A 19,989-nucleotide genomic window follows, 5' to 3' on the forward strand; every position below is an offset into this window, starting at 1 on the left:
TGCCAAATGGAAATAGGAAAAAGTTTATGTGGGAAATGTCAAGCTTGTAATAGAATATTACAAACAACAGTCAGGGTGGGGTGAGGTTGCTTCATTAAAGTCCTTCTTGTTAACTATCCCTTTCCCTCTTCTCATTCCACTACACATCTGAACCTACTAAAGCCATGCAGCAGGCGTAAAGCTTCTTCGTATCACCTCCGTCTCTCAGTCTAGTGCAGATTATGTTTCAAACCGCACCCATTTTTAATACATTCTCAGCTATAAAGAGACAGCTAACAAAAAAATGCCTCTTCATCCCCCTTCTGCCCTTCCTACCCCTCCAGCTTCGCAAACAAAGTAGCAGCATTACTGTGCACAGTACCTGCCCTGTCTCCGTTTTTTCACTGCACCACTTCCCTAAGTCAATCATGCACTTGTCCTGGAGGGCTGGGTCCAGCTTCACATCCATGGCACGCTGGTGGAGGATTCTCTGGACCTCTGCTCTGCACTCTCGCGATAGCTGCAAAGAGAAGAAAGAGCACTTAGCGTATGGGGTCTCTAAATCCATACAATGCAAATAAGATGTTGTCAGGTAAGGTACTGAGAGTGACCACGAATGCCATTGGCAATCCTGGAACGTGCAGGACAAGTCCTGCAATCCAGGCTCCAGAAGAGTTTGGAGCTCTGTCATCTAGCTTGGATGGAAGCTCCTTTCATTTCACTAACATAAATTTTATATTCATAAACCTTCACTTTGCTTTTGAAAGGAGATGTCAAAGCAGGTCCCTAGATTATCTGCTGCACCAGCAGCTTCATTCAAAGCTACAGACTGCGTATGGAGAAGAAAGTCAAAATAGCTCATGCCCTCAATGCCAAAAGGGAAGCCCAGAATGAGGCAATACAGGCCAGCTGGAATTTCTTCTCAGCAATCCCCACTGCAGCACATCAGAGCCAACATTTGCAAGACTGAGGAAGAACAAATTGTAGAAAATCAAGGGATATTGGTATGGTGCTTGTCAGACCCAAAATGCACCGGTCAAAGCTTAAAACTTCATACATTTAAAACTCCGAACTGCTGGAAGTTACCTAGCATTTTGTGGACAGCACTGGGAAAAAGTACAGATCTAACGTCTGATGAGTTTGCTTTCCAATGCTGCATTTCAAAGTGACAGCTGCTCCCTTAGCCTACTTTCCACAAAAAATAAAATAAAATAAAAAAAAATACATTTAAAAGCCTTTTCTCTCTCTGATAGATTATTTGCAGGGTGGCTATTGATTTCTTTGGTCAGCAGTAATATAAAATGGAATTAAAAAGTCTCAACTCAGCAGACTAAGAAACTGCATTTAAAAAATTATTCCTAAAAGAGAGATGCTTTCAATCAATACTTGACCTCTGCCACAAAAGACCTTTTAAATCAAAAGCTGTAGAAATGAATTTTTAAGCCAGGCCATTGTGTCAACCCACCAACTCCTAGGGACTGCATACACTACAGTACCAAAAGAAATGGAACCGAGTACCCAGCCACCTTCAAGAGAGTGCCTTGATAAAGGCACGAGAGGGCAGCAAACTTGAGAAGAGTAGCTCTGAACCAAACAAATGTGATTATGGTGGATCTCCAGATTGCAGGGCAGCAAGTCAGATCCCTACTGTCTTCTTTAAAGACAGCATAAGCACATTTACCAATATGCCTCAAAGAATACTTTATATGAATAAAAGAATTTAATGGGAGTATAGTCTGAAGTTGTACTCAAATCAAAACTTAATTAGAAACAGCCTAGGAAAGCTGGGCTTGGAACTCCTGTCTGAATAAACCCAATTTTGCAGCTATGCTAGCTATCTACAAGGAATCACATTCCTCTCTGGAAAGATGAGGGGGAGCATTTGCACTATGTCTAAGCAGATATCGTTGTCAGCACGCAGTTCCCCCTGCGGGCAGCTGTCACATCCTGATGTGGCTATTTTGCCTTACCAGAACACCACCACAGACCGTCCAGGTGCACTGGAGGAGTTAGGCATCTGAAGTAGTGCAAATACCACCTTCGGTAAACGCTTTTAAGTAGCTTTTGCAAGTTCTTGCAGTTTTAGCATGGCGTGTCCAACTTCCAAACGTACATGCGACCCTTCTATCACAGAGCAAAGAGCACTGAGTTGCACTTTAGCACTTACCCTCCTTCCTTGCTCCTCTGTGCGGTACGCATGCCTGTACAAGCAGGAGAAAACAGCCCCTGGAGGCATCAGCTCACTAGTCTCGTTCCAGCCATGGGTATGGCAGAGACGGGAGGCATCTCCCTGACACTTGCGGTAAAGGACCGTATCCAATCTACAAACAGAAAAGTTATCACTAACACTTTATGCAAATCTTCAACATTTTTCATATTCTGAAATGCTTCTGAGGCAGGAAAATCTACTTTTTATACACCATCACATCATTTAGCAGCGGTGTCTAACCAACCGAACCAACAGGTGGCAAAACGCCCATCACTTAGTTTGGCATCAACTCCTTTATCTTGCAAAAATACACCAAGAGCTTTAATTACAGATTAAATCTTCAACACTTCTTGAAGCGCCTCCCATTCTCAGCTAAATGCTGACACATGAGAAAAGAAATCATCTCATCAAGCAGCAGAAGGGCAGGTACATACCATGTTTTGCTTGTACAATATCCTACGTGTACTTTGTACTGCTGTCATTTTGAAATGCCAGTTTCATAAAAATCTGAGTTCAATTAATTATTGTCTGCTCTGGATTTGAGCTAACTGAAGACTCAGCATCCCCTGCTTTTGCATACAAGAAAACTGCAAGTGCAGATCTCTTAGGATGACGTCTAATCACATTAAAGCTAAGTGAGATACTGCCAACTTGCCAAAATGGAAACTTCAGATTTCTACCACACTTTAGGAGGCAAACATCAAGTGCTATCAGTGGGCACAATTATATAGATAACAATAAAAGTAGTAGGAGAACCATTTCTACTCCGTGCATCTGTGCTAACAGTTTTTATAAGCTGGTTCTAGGAAACAGCGGTTAAACAAGAAAGATGAGCTAATGTTGCCCAGCCTGCAATGTGAATTAGAATTATATTTACTCCCAGCAAAATGCAAATACTCAATCTTCCTTCTTGCAATCACTGAAGCTCGGCTCAAGCAATGAATTATCTGCTGGAAACACGGTATAGGCAGGAGAACCAGCAATGAAGGGAAATAGGAAGAGGAGGGGGAAAAATTAAGTATTTTTGTCTATTTATGGAGACAGTTATTGAGATGGCTAAATAAACAGCTACGAAGCCCCAAACTCTCTGGTCCACGAAGTCCCATGTATTTTAAAAGCATAAGGTTTGCAGAGCATTTTAGCTCTTAACTCCTGGCAATGCTGCCCATAGATACAGCTCTGAGTCAGATTTTCTTACTGTTTATTTGTTATTTGCATACCCTTTGCAGTAACCGAAGCCCACAACTTCTTGCCTTACACTCCTCGTGGTCACTGAGGATAATTAGTCCATTTCTTGCAGCAACCTCATTTGATGTACTCTACTTCCTCACCTCTCAATCTTCTTCAGAAAAGCCAAACACTTATTGTTTCCTCACTGGTCATGTTTACCAAACTTACACTGTCCTCATCTTAACCCACACAGACACAAGGGGCTCTGTATATATTTAAAAGAAAGCACTGCCATCTTTGGATGAGAAAATTGGAAAAACAGTGCTATAAAGGGAATTATATCTGCTCTACAGGCTGTAATCACACCTAGAAATTTGAAAAAGGCAGAAATGGAAGCAGGGAGCCTCTCACACAGCAGTTCTCTATTACACTCAGTAGCCTGTTTTTTTAACTCCCATATTGTAGCACTGGGAGCAGATAAAACTGGCTGCCACCTGCACAGAAAGCAACCTTCCACTTCAGTATGGCCAGAGAGACTTCTTTTAATTAAAGACGCATTGAATTTCAGAGCTCATTCTTGAGATGTATTTTAGAGCTGCATCATTTCTAAGCAAGTACCTGATTTAAGTGGGCATCACACTTTTTCTAAGCAGCTTTAGCTTCTGCTGTTCTAGACAGGCCTTAATGCCCTACACACCTAGCATGCTTAAAAGTACTCTTTTGAACAAACATAAGCTATACTGTTTTACACGGGACCGCTAACGCATACAGACAGGGAATACAAGGATGAATCTTGTTTTACAGCACTCACTTCCAATCACGAGAGATAAAATACTGGAGCTCCAGGAGCCTATGCTCGCAGTCCTCTACCATCTTCTCAGTATACAAGTGCTCCATCAGGCACGACAGAATCCTGCAAGCAGAAGAAAAGAAGTTAGGCAACTGACTGTTACGACCATGCTGAGCCTCCCTGTAACAGTTGGTGTTACCAAACGAGTCTTTTAGATAAGACGTTCAAACACAGGGAAGATCTTGCTCTTCAAAAAGATTACATCTAAAACAACTGTACCACATTTGTGCCCTCTTAAATTCTATTGGTTTAGTTATCTCAGCAAGTCTGATATGAGACAAAATCATAAGGATATTTTATATAGAATTTGGCTCAGGAGACAATATATACCAGACCTGAAGAAAAAGGAGACATTTGTCTCCGCAGTACAGGTTTGCTTAACTTCTGTGATATTGCTAAAGACTTACATAGTAAGAGAAATTAGTGCATCAAGTGTTACAACTATAATCTAAGTGCTCAAGATAGCTAGATCCTTCACTAGTGCTAAACCAGTCCTGTTATAAAAATACTAGCCTGCTTCTACAGCAGGAACGAAGACAGAGCTTGGTTCACGCATCCAACCCTGTGTCAATTGCTAGCTTGGAGTCCATCACTTCTGGGCAGGTTTTAGTATCTATACTGGTCAGTCACACAACCTTCACGGATGTCCAACAGAAAGAAAAATCAGTTGTAACTGAGGGGCACCTACATTGGGTCTCCAGACCGAATGTGCTTGCAGGCAGTCTGTATAACTGATTCACAGGCCTCATTCAATGCTCGGTCGATGCGGTAATCTGCACCCGGGTCAGTCTCTTGAATCAGTGTTTGAAGCTGGAAGAAAGAAATTGTGGATGGGAAAAATTAAAATGATCAAAACGAGAGCACTTGCAACCTCTCAGCACGGGAATTCTACAGCAGTAACAGCACTACAGGTATGACCTCCGCTCTGCAGTTGCTTATTTCAAGTGCTTGTGCTGCCAACCTCAATCACCAGACATGGGAGTCCAGTGCTGCTGAACCCTAATTACCCTTAGGAAGCAGCCCAGGGACGTTGGAGGAGACTGGTCACACACTGAAGGTCAACTGTATTCCCAGACCACTTATATACCGATTTACAAAATGTGAATATTGTATTTTTTGATCTGTCCTCATCCCAGAAGGCTGGTGATACCAAACATGCAAATTTGTCACACTTCCACAAAGACTATCTACTGTTCTGAACTGGAACCCAAATGAATGTTTAAAGACCAGTTGCCTAACTATAAACAAAGCTTAAAGCATTTTTGAATTGCCTGGAGAGGACAAAGAAGTTTCACTGAAGTACAGGATAAAGTGTCCTGTGTCCTGCTGGCCCATGAAATATCATTTCCTCAGGTATGCCTGCTTGAGCTTTTGGAAGCCAGAGTAACCACAATTTGGTCTATATTAAATAATTTTAAATATATAAAGATAAAACTATGTAATTATAAAAATAGATTATAATTATATTTTATATATAGTATTATAATTATAAAATTATTATAAAATTAGATACAATATCATATATATATACACACACACACACACCCCCCTATAACAAAAGCAGGGTACAAGTTTTTAGAAGAGAAGCCATGGTAGAAGTGAAAGGTGAAAACAAAAACTTTCCAAAGATTTATAGACCAGGTGTGCTAACTTGAAGCCGTGATATCCCTGCACTCCTTTTGTGGCTTCTACATACTTTCAACTGTCATAGGTAAATACACTATGAACAGTTTCATCAAGGTCTTTCTTCTGGTGAAATAGTTATTCTGACTAAAGCTTCAGAAAAAATAACTGTCTCATTAAGCAGGAAAAAAAATTTAACATCTACAGCACCAAACTTCAAAATCAAATTCAGACAGGTCATCTTCACACAGCACATCTGAACAGGAATTTGGGAGGCATCTGCTGGGTCAGGGGAAGGTAGTTTGGGTAAATTTCATTTAATCTCTAGTTTTGGGGACAATGGCATATTTCTGGGCCATCACTCAGCCCAAGATCCCTGCGTCCCACTTCATTTCCCACCAAGCTGTGAATTCCCAAAGACTGACACAGGGCAGACTGGTATCATCTTTCAACAGGCACACTTTTAGCTGACAAATTTGGAGGGGAAAAAAAATAAAATAGAGACCTTGCTTAGAAGACAACTGCACACCGACATCAAATGGCCTATGCTGTTAACATCTTGAAACTTATTTAACTGTTTTTGTTACTAGCCCCCAGCCCCACTAAATGACAAGCAGAGTTAAAATTTTATCCTTTGTCTTTCAAAGTCCGCACTTCATCACCATTCAGGAAACTTTTAGGGGCAAAGCCCTAGCACGACAAAACACAGAGAAGAAAAAAAAGCATCCGAGAATTGGAGAAAATACAAGCTAACAGTATGTATCCAATAGAAATTTGTAAGCCCAGACTGCCTGGGAGGAACACAGGATTTCCTGCAACTTGCTCTTGGCCAAAGTTAATTATGCCCAGCCTCAGCTTCGAAGGGATGCAGGCAGCTTGAAAGAGTGCTGCCTAGCAGGCACAAGCTGTTGATTCAAAAATTCTTGGGATATTTTCACCAAAAAAAAAAAAAAAAAAAAAAAAAAAGAAACGTTTTATAAAACTGACAGCAGTCAGAGACCAATACAGGCTGCAGTCCGTAACAGGGAGCTGCACCTTAATCAGAAGTGAGAAGTGGCAAGACCTTTACAAACTTGGTTAAGAGTCAATGCAAGAAGAATAACAGTCATTCTGCCGGCATGCACGGGCAATAGTCTGCACAGAAAGTGCTGGGTTCACTTCATGTCAGATGTTTACATATAAAAAGGAATCAAGTACAATTACTGGAATTACTCCCTCAAGGACAAATGGGTGAATAAAACCTCAAACCTGACACTTTCTTAGGCACACAGATTAAATAAACTGGCCAGAGCATTATACAGGCAGGATTCTTCCTCAGGTCTCAGTTTTGGTCGTATTTGCGTTGCTACCAAGTAGAAGAGGCCAAAGCGCACTGGGTACGACAGCTCGGAAGCACTGGATCACATCCTAGGCTCTCTGCCCTGTTTTGGGCACTACTGCAGGATTCTCAGTCCTGATCCTCAACCACGTGGAAGATGTGCAGCAGTGAGCCAGCTGCCCTGACTGCAGGGGCGAGGGAATAATTTGGCACTGGTAATAAAAGTGAAGGTTTTATAGGATATTCCTCCCTCTCACAACAAACGCTTGCAGCTGAAAAGCAGCTGGATAACCTTTATAATCCTCTGATCTTTTATCCTGATGTGGAACTAAATTAACAATTAACTATTGATTAGTTGTATTAAAAACTGAAAGCAGAAATATCTGCCCTTTAAGCAAGGATGATAGTTTTACCTGCTCAAGGGACTGAACAGAAAAAACAAAGATAAGACCAGAGCAACATAAAAGACACATATTTGAAAAACAGTTTCCCAGAAGCTCTAGTACAAAGTATTGCCTCCACTGAGCAACACCACAGGAGCTAGACGCTGCCAGTACAGCTGTAGATCTTTTAAGGGCTGATGCTCACAATTAAGGGGCACATATATCTGCTGCCTGATGACTACAGCATCACAGACCCAGCCTCCTTCCGCGCAGGAGCTCCATCTTTGAAGAACAACATTACAATGATATTTGCAGAAGACCGTTTAGTGACTGGAACACATCCAAGCTGTATATGCTCCCCCAACGCAAACAGTGGCTTGTTTTACACGGGAAGACATGCTCCTGAAGTAGTATCCCATTCCAATTATATTTTTTCTTAATAAAATGCACGCCCCTATAAAAGGACATCAATAGTATAAATAACAGGAGCCCTACCCTTTGCTTCAGAACAAGCAGAGCGCTCTCCAAGATGGCAAGGTCAAACTGTGAACAGCCTGTAAGAGGGCACATCGCTAGAGCGTACCTGTGATATGCTGGGGTGGGGAAAGTACTTATGCCTACAGTTAGGCAAGATAAGGTTGTCCAAACACCCAGGAATTTTTAAATACAAAGAATCAAGTCCTATTCCTCCCGCAGGAAAGGGTACAAGCAGGTGCTTCTGCCGGAAAATAAAATCATGGAGGTTCCTCGGTTACGTTTTGTTGTTTTGGGATTCTTTGTGCTGCTTTTGGCAGATGGGCAAACATCTTCCTTTCATAAGGCAAGCAGAATCAGAGCAAACCTTGACAGACAGGACAGGAAGTTAAACCAGATCCAAATTAGATGTTTCCCATTCCAATTTCCTCAAGCAAACTGTCTAGGCAAGTGCGCCTGAAGAACTTCAGGACTAGTCCTACTGCTTTGAGCTATCCAAGAAAATTAAAATGCTGTATTAGCATTACCTACTGATGCTACTAAAAGCACAGGGACAAAAGTTTTTGACTCCATGCAGAAAAGACAATGTTTGGAGATGGGCCCAAAGCTCTACAGCCAGCTCTGCTTGGACAACCCCAAAGCAATGGTGGTGTTTTCCTGTTTCCACAGGTGATAAGGTAGAGATGCCACAGACCAGTAATTTCACCATCAACAGTCAGATCAAAGTTCAATCTGAGAGCATCAACACCATGTTCCTGAAATAAGAATTGCCCAAGAACATCAGAAAGCAAGGACCAACGTCAGTCAGTTTTGGTCTGGCTGGACTTGGGCTGAAGCCCTGTGGACCAAGCAGTAGCCAGGAGGCAAGCAAGCAGGAGATGGCTGAAGCAGTCATCCTATCTGCAGATGAGGAGCCACTGGAGGTACAAAGTGACAGGACATCTCACAGACATGACACTGTGGACAAAAAAACCCCACAACAAACAAAACCACAACCCCAAAGCAAAACAGTCCATGCTCTTTGATGCAGCCTGCTTACTAGCTTTTGGAGACCCCAACACAGGTCAGTCTTTCCCCCATGAATGAATTTACTGAAGCAGCACTTCTGAGACCATTCACATGTCTCAAAGATCAAACTATAATGATATATGGCAATGGAGAAGCTAAGAAACCAGCTTCAGAAAAGCATCAGTGGCTCAGCAGAAGCATATGTCAAAGGTGCTCTCTAGGTATCCAAAAGGAAATGAAGAAGCTCCAGCTACTATGAAGGGATGGACCTCTAACTTGTCTTCTTCACGGTCTGTCATATGGACCAATCTCATATGACAGGCGAGTTTGGGTCTCTTGCACAAGCCACACAGTATCTGGAAGGGTTTCAGACGATATTCTCTTCCTTACAATTTACCTACCATAGAAGGTAAAAGGAAGCTCATTCTAACACAATAAATCAAAATGGAACAAAACCAGTGACAGCTGAGACAACTATTACCATTCACATACAAAACTATCAACAATAAGGGATTTAGTACCTCAGAAGTCGTAGGCAGCTACATAATAGCACCACACCAGAACTCAGGAACACAGAGCATTGGATTGCACACATCCTTTTCTTGCAACCGTCTATTTCCTCTTGCCCATAAAAACACGGACAAACTAATCATAATTTATAAAGTCAACACTTAATTTGCTCCTGCTGTCTTTTGCACAGAGAACAGAACACAGGTCATTCTGCTTGCAGAGGAGACAGGGACAAGTTCTGTTGTTGTATCAACTTACTGTACAAAAATAAAGTAGAAGCTTAAGAATAAGAGAAGTGAAAAAAACCCCTACGGTATTCTACAGACCTTCTTTTTTCTGAAAAGTCTGAAATCTTGTATCACTTTTGGGGGTTCCCTGCCTTCAATGTCCACTTGATGATCTGCAAGTTATTCCCAAGATGAAGTGATCTTCTAACAACTTGCAAATAATCAAGTTCTGAGGCAGCAAGTTCAATTTCATATTTAAACAGAAACAAGTATTCAGTTTTTCCACAGTAATGTTGCAAACCAGAAGTCATGCACTACAGCTCACTGCAGAAATGACTCAAACTGTACAGCTGCTGCACCAATACACCTGGTAGTTATGCAAAAATAAGCTTCATCACAACAGCATCCTATCCCTTACAAAAATTTAACAGGTACTAATTTATCTTTGATAACATACACAAACTGGCAACATTTTGAGCTCAGGCTTTAAGCTACATTTACACTGGACTACAGTGGTTCTGTGTATTGCAGGAGGTAAAGAGCACACATCTCCCCAAATTCTTATATCAGCACTAACACTCCCTAGCCATTTTTAGCATTGATGGCACTTTTCTAGGCTCATGGGTCATTAAAAGCAGGCATTAAGTAAAAAAAAAAAAAAGTAATATTACATTAAAAAGCACTAATGAGTTTGAACAAATATTAAACAATTGCTTTCAATTTAAAGACACTACAAACAGGATGCATCCAGGCCAAAATGGAATTTAAAAAAGGCAAAAGAATCATCCCATTTTAAAGAGGTATTTTGGAGAAGAACAAGATTTCCTTCAGTGGCTGCAACTACAACGATGTGCATGTTTAGGTCTACGTTGTACCTACCCGGGCCCTGAAGTTCCATTTCCATCCTTTAAGCTGAATGAAATCGCAAAAATAAAAGTGAGTGGAAAGGTGCTTTGAGAAGATTTAGTGCATTTCCAAGGACAGGGCATAGGGGGGAAAAAGGAAGGAGAGGGAACATTTTAACACCTATAAAAAGAGTACGTTTCCCTACACCTTGCACCCAGGAGAAAATTCCATGACTTGAGAGCTGCTGGAGAAGAACTACTGAAGATCCAGTACAAAATCCAGAGCAAAATGACTCAAAATGTGTTTTTCTTCAAAAAAGTGTGCTGCTAGATACCAAGTTACACTTCATACCATGACAATTACACAACTGCCTCCAGAAGAATCTCCATCACCAGGGAAAACGTTAACAGACAAATCAACTGAGCAACCTAGAAGCGAAGTGATAGAAAAGCCTCTTACCGCCTGCTGACAGTTCAGCCCGACGTTTCCCTTCTCGCCCCGTACTACTTTCATCAGGCAGTGGAGGGTGCGACCTTTCCGATGCAGGCCTGAGCAGTGGTGTTCGATCTCCCCTCGGCAGCTCAGGATGATTTCCGGGCTCAGCGAGAAGTCTTCCATTAGCATGCGCCGGTAATCCAACATTTCACCCTGGCACTCACTGCTTACTTGTCGACCTGAGCCAAGAGAAGACAACATGATGTAGTGTTAATGCTTGGCAGAGCCCTTCTTGACCTATGCTACCGTCACGTTGGAAGAACAGGGATGATGTCTGCACTCTGGACAAAACTGGACTGCAACAAGTGTGCTAGAGCAGATGTGCTGGGGATTAAATCAGTTGTTATGATTGCTCCCAGCATTTAATTGAACACGTAAAATAGCCAGTCTATGGACTCAACACATGGATTTGAAAAAAGGGATTCCCGAAAGATTGGGAGAATCTTATTTTGGATTTTACATTACAGGAGGTGCTTTTGAAGAACAGCTGGAAATGCTCCATGGATCTGCAGTTCTGTGGTACAGGTCAGCTCTTCCCTGTACGCTCAAAGGTTCGTTTCTCCACTGTAGAAACACAAGTCACCTCTGGTAATTTACCAGCTTGATACGTAACTGGGGAGGAATTTGTGCAGACAGCAGGTTAAACATTTTCTGAGAAAAAGGTTTTCTAGAGCAACAGCACATACTTGCTCAGGAAGCCAAACCACAGAATAGAATGTGTTACCGAGAGTATATATACATATACACATATATACAAGGAGTGTTTAACAACCACTGCAGTTGCACAAAAATCTAACTTTAAACAATGTTTAGATCTGCTATAAGCTTTCCTACAGTCCCCACTCAGACAGTTTGTTGTTTTTATTAATCCAAAGGAACACGTCTTTTTTGCGATGCCCTCCCGCTAGCCCCCATCACAACCTATTCACATGCGTACAGTGTCCCGTGCAACAGAGGTCTTATACCCCAACAGGGGCTGCCGACCACTAGAATATAAACACGTGGAATAATTAACATCTGTCCTGGGCTAGGCATCGTGCATGAGCCACATGCTGCAGAACCTGTTCCATCGTGAAAGTTAATAACTGAACAGCAGTTTTCTGCGTGTAATTCAGGAAAGCACCTGCCCTACTGCAGGAGGAAGGAAAAAACCAAACCCACAACTTTTCCACAAACAGCACACATCGTTTCCACATGAATCAGAAGCAACGAGTTACTCCAACTCACAAACGCACAGATTGTTTATGGTGTTAGGGCAGCCTTTTCCTCCCTTGCCAGGGGCACTGCAGCACGCAGCCCTACCGCTGAATCAGAAGCCACCTACCTGCACGCCAAGGGGAGAAACAGTGCTCCAGTGCAGCTCTAGAGGCTATAACGTGTTGTTTTACGTGTTACGGCAATTTCACAGAGAACCTTTAGTGTGGTCCTGCCGTATAGGGCCCTCTAATGCCTTTGGGACAGCTGGTGGTGTTAGGACATCTCCAGCTCACGCTAACTTAAATGAACAAAACGAATATTCTCACACTTACCTACCTTCTGTATAGGAAAAACTAGAGCTAGAGAACTTAAGGTATTTTCCCAAGCTACTGAACTGCCAGGGAAGAACATTACTTACAAGAGGCAGAGGACTGAGTATCCCTGGCTTTCCCTGAGTGATGATAAACAGGTTGTCTATTCTGTGTTTTAACCCAGTAGCATATTTAATGCTTACCACATAAAGGAGGAAGAAAGCTGCTTGAATTCACAGTGAATAGAAGGATTTGCAATTACACACCATCAATCCAAGCGGGATTTACTGTTTTGCATTTTAAACTTCTTGCCTACATAACAGGAGTCAGTGTCAGAGGTTTTACTCAGCTATTCTGATCTTCAAAACAACAGCGATGAAAGCATTATGATGAGGAAACTTGCCTCTGAACCAAAGTTTGGAAAAGAGAACTCAGAGAAGGAGACTGTAAATACACGTTGAACCTGAAGGTCCAAGAGAAACTTAAAATCAAGGTCCCAGCAAGTCACGCATCTCTTGATTGAACTCCACTTACCTCTGTGCACAGCAGACTCTAAGCACATCAACAAATAGGAAAGCCTGGCTTCCCGAGAGCGAGGAAGGTTCTCCACATTACAGCGGTACTTCTTCAGATCACTTTTACAGGACTTTGCGAGCGAGTAACTGACTTTGTAGTCTTGGGCGATCAGCTTCTGGCGGGTTGTCAGCGCATCACGACACTGCAGGAGACACATTGGGACGGCTGAATGAACTGCCGCTGGTGGCAGAGAGCTAGACCAGCTGCTGCTAAGTTTTCAAGTTGTGTTTCAAAAGGCGACTGATGCTTTAAAATTCAGGCATTTAAGCTGGACTGCAGTTAAATTTCATTTGCCTCATAGAAACCACCCGGTTAACAATACACACCGAGGTCAATGGATCAAGGGTTTTAAAGGCAGCAGCTCTCTGCAGAGCACTTCTTAAAACTGCACATTCATCCAGCTTTTTGTGAAGAGCTATGGCTGAGAGTGTGACTCATTCTCGGTAACTTGGATCAGTTGCTGACATTTATCCCAGCTGTGGTACATACTCACCCCAGGCCCTCAAGAAACAACTTTTTTCAGTCACATTTACAAAATAGCATGTTCTTTGGATTTGTTCTGCAACGTGCTGAACAGATGACAGCAGATAAAGCAGTCTAACCATGGGAATTTCTAGCCGTTTTCCATAACTGATGAGGCTCACGAGGATGCACCGAAGCCAAACCTGAACCCACCAGCTGCAACAACAACCCACTAAATTTCATCCAAAAAAGGGTCTGTAAAAACACTGCTGCGCTTCCTATCTTTTGGTTTAAATTATATGAAAATTAAATCCAAGGGCAGCAGATAATTCAGAATAGCTCAGGCAAATTTGTCCATTCTTGGACTATTTGAAAGGAAGGAAAACCGCATGTGTGGGGTGGGGAGAACAGGGAGTAATGTCAGCACAAGGAACAGAGAAGCCCTAGAGCCCTCTCCCCTTCCTTACGTCAGGGGTTTGACTTTTCTCCCCCTCCTTCCCACACCTATTCCAGGACCTGGAGAATCCTGCTCCAAGATATTCCCACCCCCTCCTTCATGGTACCGTCTCTGTGCCGTGACTGGGACCTCAGGACCGGATGGACTTAAAGCTCCGGACACAGGGAGATACAGGCTCGCAGATACCTCATCCCTCAATGCAGGGGAAGGTCGGGTACGGCCAGGGAGCTCAGCCTGGTGAGCAGTTTTGGATTACACAAAGCAAGCCACCTCGCTCGGCAGCTGTAGTTGGCTACATGTGTATGTAACAGCCAATGTTGTCGGCAAAGAGAGACTTTTTACTGGGTAACAGCTTCTGCAAAACAAATGACTTTGCAGACGGTCCAATCTTGGCAGTCACAAGAGAAGTAGATTTTGTGTCCCTCCTGCTCCGCAAACTGCACCCTCAGATCACTCACCCCTCTTGCCCTACCAAGTTGTCTGCTACAGCTTTGTCTAACCTCTCAGCATCTTACATTCTGATCTTTGACAGCTGACCATGGAGAAGACCCCTCAAAACCCACCACCGTCCCTGTACAATCAAAACCAGGTTAAGCAAAAACAGCAGTCCATTTCTGTAACGCGCTTGTACAAAACGAAGCTTTGTTTCAAGCCCTCAGGGATCACACTCTCAGTTTTGAATTTGTTAATTGGAACTAAGCTTGCAGATAGCCAATGCATTTAAAGAAAAGGAAATGAGTCTGATCCCTCCACACCCTCCTTCAGCAGAGCTTCTCTGAGGTGGGTTTCACAGATACCCATCTTTGTATCCTTTCTAGACCGATGATATAATTCCGTATAATGCCAAACACTATGATGCTGCTTCCGAAATCACTGCTGCCTTCCCAAAACACCTACACTAATACAAACTCTTTTCGGGACTGGTTTTCTGGAACAACTTTTTTTATTCTTGTTAAAAACCACATCTTCAGGAAAAAAAGGTTAAGGAACAGATCAGTAACTGAAATATGCATCTTTCCCACAGAATTTGCTGCTTCATAGTCACTCATAGCCTTGAAAACAAAACCAAACCACGTACAGCTTCCTGTGCTGAGGCATCTGGGCATTTTGTTTCTAATCTGTACATTAAGACAGCATTTACCCAAGGCTTACCCCAGCATGGTGCAACTTCTACTTTAAACACTCAATCACAGCGCTACTACTTGAGCTCCAAGTCTGCCTTCCCAAATTACCCACCCAAAAGCTTTGATTTATTTAAATCCTTAACTTTAAAGGCTGTAATTTGAGCACAATTAATTCAAGCCATCAGCATGTAGCTGGAAACACAAACATATCAAAGTAAAAGCATCTGTTAAAGCAGTCGGTTATCCGACCACGTAGATGATGGATTTTCCTCAACACTGGAAAAGAATAATGTAGCCTGGACTGATGAATTATCTGATGATTTCTGCATTAAGGATTTGTCTCACTAAGACAGATACCTACCTTTTCACTCATTGATTCTTCAAACTTGTGATTAAAGAGGCACTTGTAGACTCGGCCTTCCCCAGCCTGAGTCTGTGAAACAGAACAGAAACATTTGCTATTAAAGATAAGACCTGTAATGCTTAATAAGCAGGCTAAACTACACCTAAAGAGATTTATTTTTTAAACTAGTAATATATTAAAGTTAATATTTCAAGTGACAATGATAGCTTCTATACTATAAAAATCTTTCAAATTTTATTGCATTAAAAAATAATCTGGTCACGTTCATCACATTTTTAGTGAGAAGCCGCTCAGCTGATACAAGCTAATCCAGACTGAACAATGCAGCTTTCCAGCTCATCGCTCCAGGGATGCGGAGAGTCAGACCAGGCTAACCTTGTGCAACAGCCACCGCTGCAGGAGGAAGCGGTCACTCACCTTTGCTGCCTCCTCCCCATTTCACACCAGCTCTGATGCCCGTTAAACCATTTATGCCAATTCAGTTCATTAACCCACTGGAAATAATGCTTGTTTGTTGGGTGAATGAATTGACTACCAGATATATTGCAAAATGACAGCTACAAGGTGTCTGTTTTCAGTATTACATGATCTTGCTCCACTCTGCCGTTCCATTCCTTCTTCCAATGTGGTTTTATGGTGTTTGGGGTGTTGGGTTTTTTAACGGATTACTGTAGAATAGAAGACAAAAGAAAACTACTCACATTTTCACAAAATCGTTCTCTATCATCTCGGCACGCAAAATAGAGATGCCGGTCCAAGTGGAAGTCATCCGAAGAGAGTTCAGCTACACGAAGAATTGCTTTCTTACACTGATCAGAAACCTGAATCCGAGGATCAGTCTCCTCCGCCTCTTTTACCAGGCCTTTCTCCAGGCATGCCACCACCTCTCCTTGTGAGTGGGCATCCTACATGAGGAGAGCAAGACAACACCTGTATCCAACCACTTACATAATCAAGGGGTCCATGATTCTAGGTAAGCACCCCGTAAATTAAGCAACAAACAAGTTATCCATATGTAGACTTCCAGAAGTTCATCTTTAACTGCACTCACAGTCACAGGAGGCAACAGTTAATAGCTGTACTATCCACACGCTTTACACATCACCATCTTGCCGATGACCACCATGAAATCCCCCCTCCAATGCTCTGGGTTTGTTTTAATGTGACTTAATGAGATTATCACTACTTAGTCACACTGCTCAAAGCAGTTTACCAAAATGGCCAAATTATCTTTAATCTGACATAGCTCTCTTTGCACCATGGCAACAGCAAGAAACTGCATCACATTAAGAAAGATACTTGGAGGAGAGAAAAATCATAGTTCCTCCATGCTGAGACAAGCCTTTGGTTTGGGTGGCAAAAGGCCACAAAGGAGCTGTGACCAACATAGGCTTCTCAATGCTAATTCCTCCATTAAGGGAATTGAAAACAAATTCAAAGCATTCAAGAGCAGATGAAGTCTCAGACAAAGCAGCTCTGGCCCAATACTGTACATCATGTCCACCGTCCTGCAAGCCTGAAGACAACTTCAGACTGTGACCAGTGACTGCCAGTAAATGTAGAGAGCCTGGGCTTTGTATGAGAGCCTGGAATAGGCAGGGCAAAGCTCCATTTAGTTTCCTACATGCTTTTTACGTGTTTAGAAAGGCAACTGTTCACCCTATACCTCTGTAGAAGGTCTGATTCCTCTAAAAACAAGAGCTCTTCTGATATACATCACTCAAGGCTTCTGCAAGTTCCTCCTGTGAGGATCACCTTAAGTTACACTGCTTTGCTGTGAGAGGATATCGCTACTAAATTTACATCAGACTGTCTGGAGTATACAACAAGGCACAAAGATTTGCACCCATCTGAATCACTCAACCTGGTGTTTGCAGTAACCATTTAGGAGCTACCCCTTCAGCTCGCTCTGTCAAGTAGATTCATCCATTGCTGTTGCAGCAGCATGAGAACAGTCTCCATAAAACATAACCATGACAATGCAAAGCCACGCATCTCTTCCAAATCTTTTTGTTCCAACATGTCTCCGCAGGCAGGCAGCCTTTCATTCCTGTTTTAACTCTGCTACGCTTGGAGCACTAGCAGAATTGGACGACTAAAGTCGTAAACACAACCCAGAAGTCTCAGCAGTTTAAAAGGGCTAAAAGTATTTTTTCCCTTAAAGAAAAGGCAAAACAAACCCAAAACCACACACTCCAAAACCCCATATTTTGGTTTGCTCTTGTCTTTGAATGCGAACTGGTCAACTCCACGTGCTGGCCAGACATCAGCATCTTTGAAGAAATATAATTATACATCAACAGCCCCTTTAGGACAGGACCCAAAAGGGATCTGAGGAATACTACTTAGTAGTACGCTCGCCACATTACTTAAAATTGTCATTTATCCGTAACCACGCCAAACACAAACATTGTTCTGCAAATCCTTGTGGTTGGTCACAGGCAGCAACTACAACCGAGGAGCTGGCAAGCACAGATGACTGAAAGCAACCATTTAAAGCAGGTTTTTTTGCTCTAGCCTAGGTGAGTTTGCAGCTGGGAGGCAAGGCAGGCCAACATTATCCTCAATCACCTGCAGCCTCCCCTCACAAGCCAGCAAGGAGGGCACAAGACCTGATTTTACTAGCAGGAAAAGCTTAAGTTTCCTGGTTTCTGGCAGCATGGGTCTAGATTCCTGGTCAGAGCTCTACTATATATGAAAGTAAACTTCTTTTTAATAGTCTAGTGGAAGTGGATTTCCACATTCTGGATGCTTACTGTTTACCACTGCATTTCAGGCACACAACATGAAATGACTAATTTATTGCAAATAGAATTTTTACATTTGGGTAGATCATTTTGCAGTGCTGTCTACTCTGCTGCCCTGTATTCGAGCAATTTTAAACACATCAGACTTAACAGAAATAGAAACACACACAAGACAACACAGCCGCATCCTGAAAGATGCAGTCCTACTCTTTTCTCCTACCTCCAAGCATTCACATGCCTTCTTATGGTGCCATTAGCGTTCATGCTTACATGCCTAGCCCGAGCAAACATAACTAAGCACAGAATACAAGCTCCTGGCAAAGGAAAAGACCACCAGCTTACTGTATCTGTTCCATAGATCAAAACGGCATCTAAAAACCCAGATCAGGATGTATGCTTGTCGCCACACTGAAGCACAGTATAACTGATCTTGGTTTTGTAAGGCTTTAATTAACACCTACTGTATTTAAGATTGTACAATCTCTTATTGCAGACTGGAGGGGAAAACAAACACGTATGGCTGCAGGGCCTGCTCAGCTTCAGATGCACCAAAGCCGAGGGTCGGCATGCCACCCTGTTGTTGGAAAGCCTCTACCTTAGAGGTGGAGACCCTTAACTTCACAAGTTAGGACACCCCAAAATTGCTGCAGGGGCTGACAGAGTCTAGGCCTCGTTTCTCCAGCGCAACGCGCTGAAATTCAAGAGATTAAATCTAAAACACACATGCGTTTCTCAGAATTGTTGCTTCACCATCACTATCAATCTTAAATGGAGAATTTTAACTGAAAGTTGCAGAGATCTGTTAAACATTCTAGATAATTATCTAGTTTGGAGTGCCTTGAAACTCTGTGTAGTCTTACAAAAGGCTACATTTAGATCCATAAAGGATACAAGCAGCTTTCCAGTACTGTCCTATGGCACTCTGAGCCACACAGAAGTGGAACTAAGTTCTAAACGTACCCAAGCGAACCCCCTTCCGCACAATGCTTTGGGAGATTTTCATTCCTATGACCAAAATTCAAGCTCCAGGCACGTGGCTTCAGACCAAGACAAAGTTTCAAAAACCCTCTTCTTACTATTCATTCTCCATCAGAGATTCCCCACCCCCAGTACAGCTTAGGCTTTGTAGTTCTTGTTCATTTTTTGTCATTTTCAGAAGCACCCCCAGAAAAGACTTTATTCTATCCAAAACCTGACATGCATCAAGTTCATGACTGTTCTAGCTGCAGTCTTGCAGAAAGCAGCCAGAAAAGTGACCAGAAGAAGAGTCAGGAGTAGACAGAAGCAGCAGGCGGGAAGGTAAAAACATAACCTGTCTTACCAGCACAGCACCTTGCACTGAACGGCTAGAGCCAGAGCAGTCAGGCTGCGGAAAACCACCCAGCAGATCTATCGGGAGTTCCAGTTCGGCACTCTGCCTGGCTAACCCGGACACCGGGGTGACGGGGATCACTCTTAGATTAGCTAATTCCCAGCACTTCAGCTGGTAGTACACTGCTGTAATACTACACTGAGTAAACAAGGACTGAGCTGAATGTAATGAACTCTTCCCATTTAGACTTGTTTCCCCTCTGTGTCCAGTACTTCCATCAAACTAGGGAAAGTGTAAGTGAGAGCAACTGTACTTGAAGCACTTCGGGGTGAAAAAAGGCAAGAATG

At 42.7% G+C, this 19,989-nt stretch overlaps 1 protein-coding gene across 1 annotated transcript in view; it reads right to left on the reverse strand.

Annotated features, from left to right (window-relative positions):
- The window catches only part of GLG1 (golgi glycoprotein 1), a 79,782-nt gene that overhangs the window by 11,815 nt on the left and 47,978 nt on the right, over window positions 1–19,989 (reverse strand). The window contains exons 5-12 of the mRNA XM_075765493.1: window positions 16,285–16,488; window positions 15,581–15,652; window positions 13,135–13,318; window positions 11,057–11,271; window positions 4,897–5,018; window positions 4,170–4,271; window positions 2,147–2,300; window positions 362–499 (exon numbers count right to left, since the gene is read on the reverse strand). Coding sequence (XP_075621608.1) covers window positions 362–499; window positions 2,147–2,300; window positions 4,170–4,271; window positions 4,897–5,018; window positions 11,057–11,271; window positions 13,135–13,318; window positions 15,581–15,652; window positions 16,285–16,488 — 1,191 coding nt within the window. The remainder of the gene's footprint in view (window positions 1–361; window positions 500–2,146; window positions 2,301–4,169; window positions 4,272–4,896; window positions 5,019–11,056; window positions 11,272–13,134; window positions 13,319–15,580; window positions 15,653–16,284; window positions 16,489–19,989) is intronic.

Source organism: Balearica regulorum, chromosome 13 (assembly GCF_011004875.1).
Source record: "Balearica regulorum gibbericeps isolate bBalReg1 chromosome 13, bBalReg1.pri, whole genome shotgun sequence".
Classification (NCBI taxonomy): Eukaryota; Metazoa; Chordata; class Aves; order Gruiformes; family Gruidae; genus Balearica; species Balearica regulorum.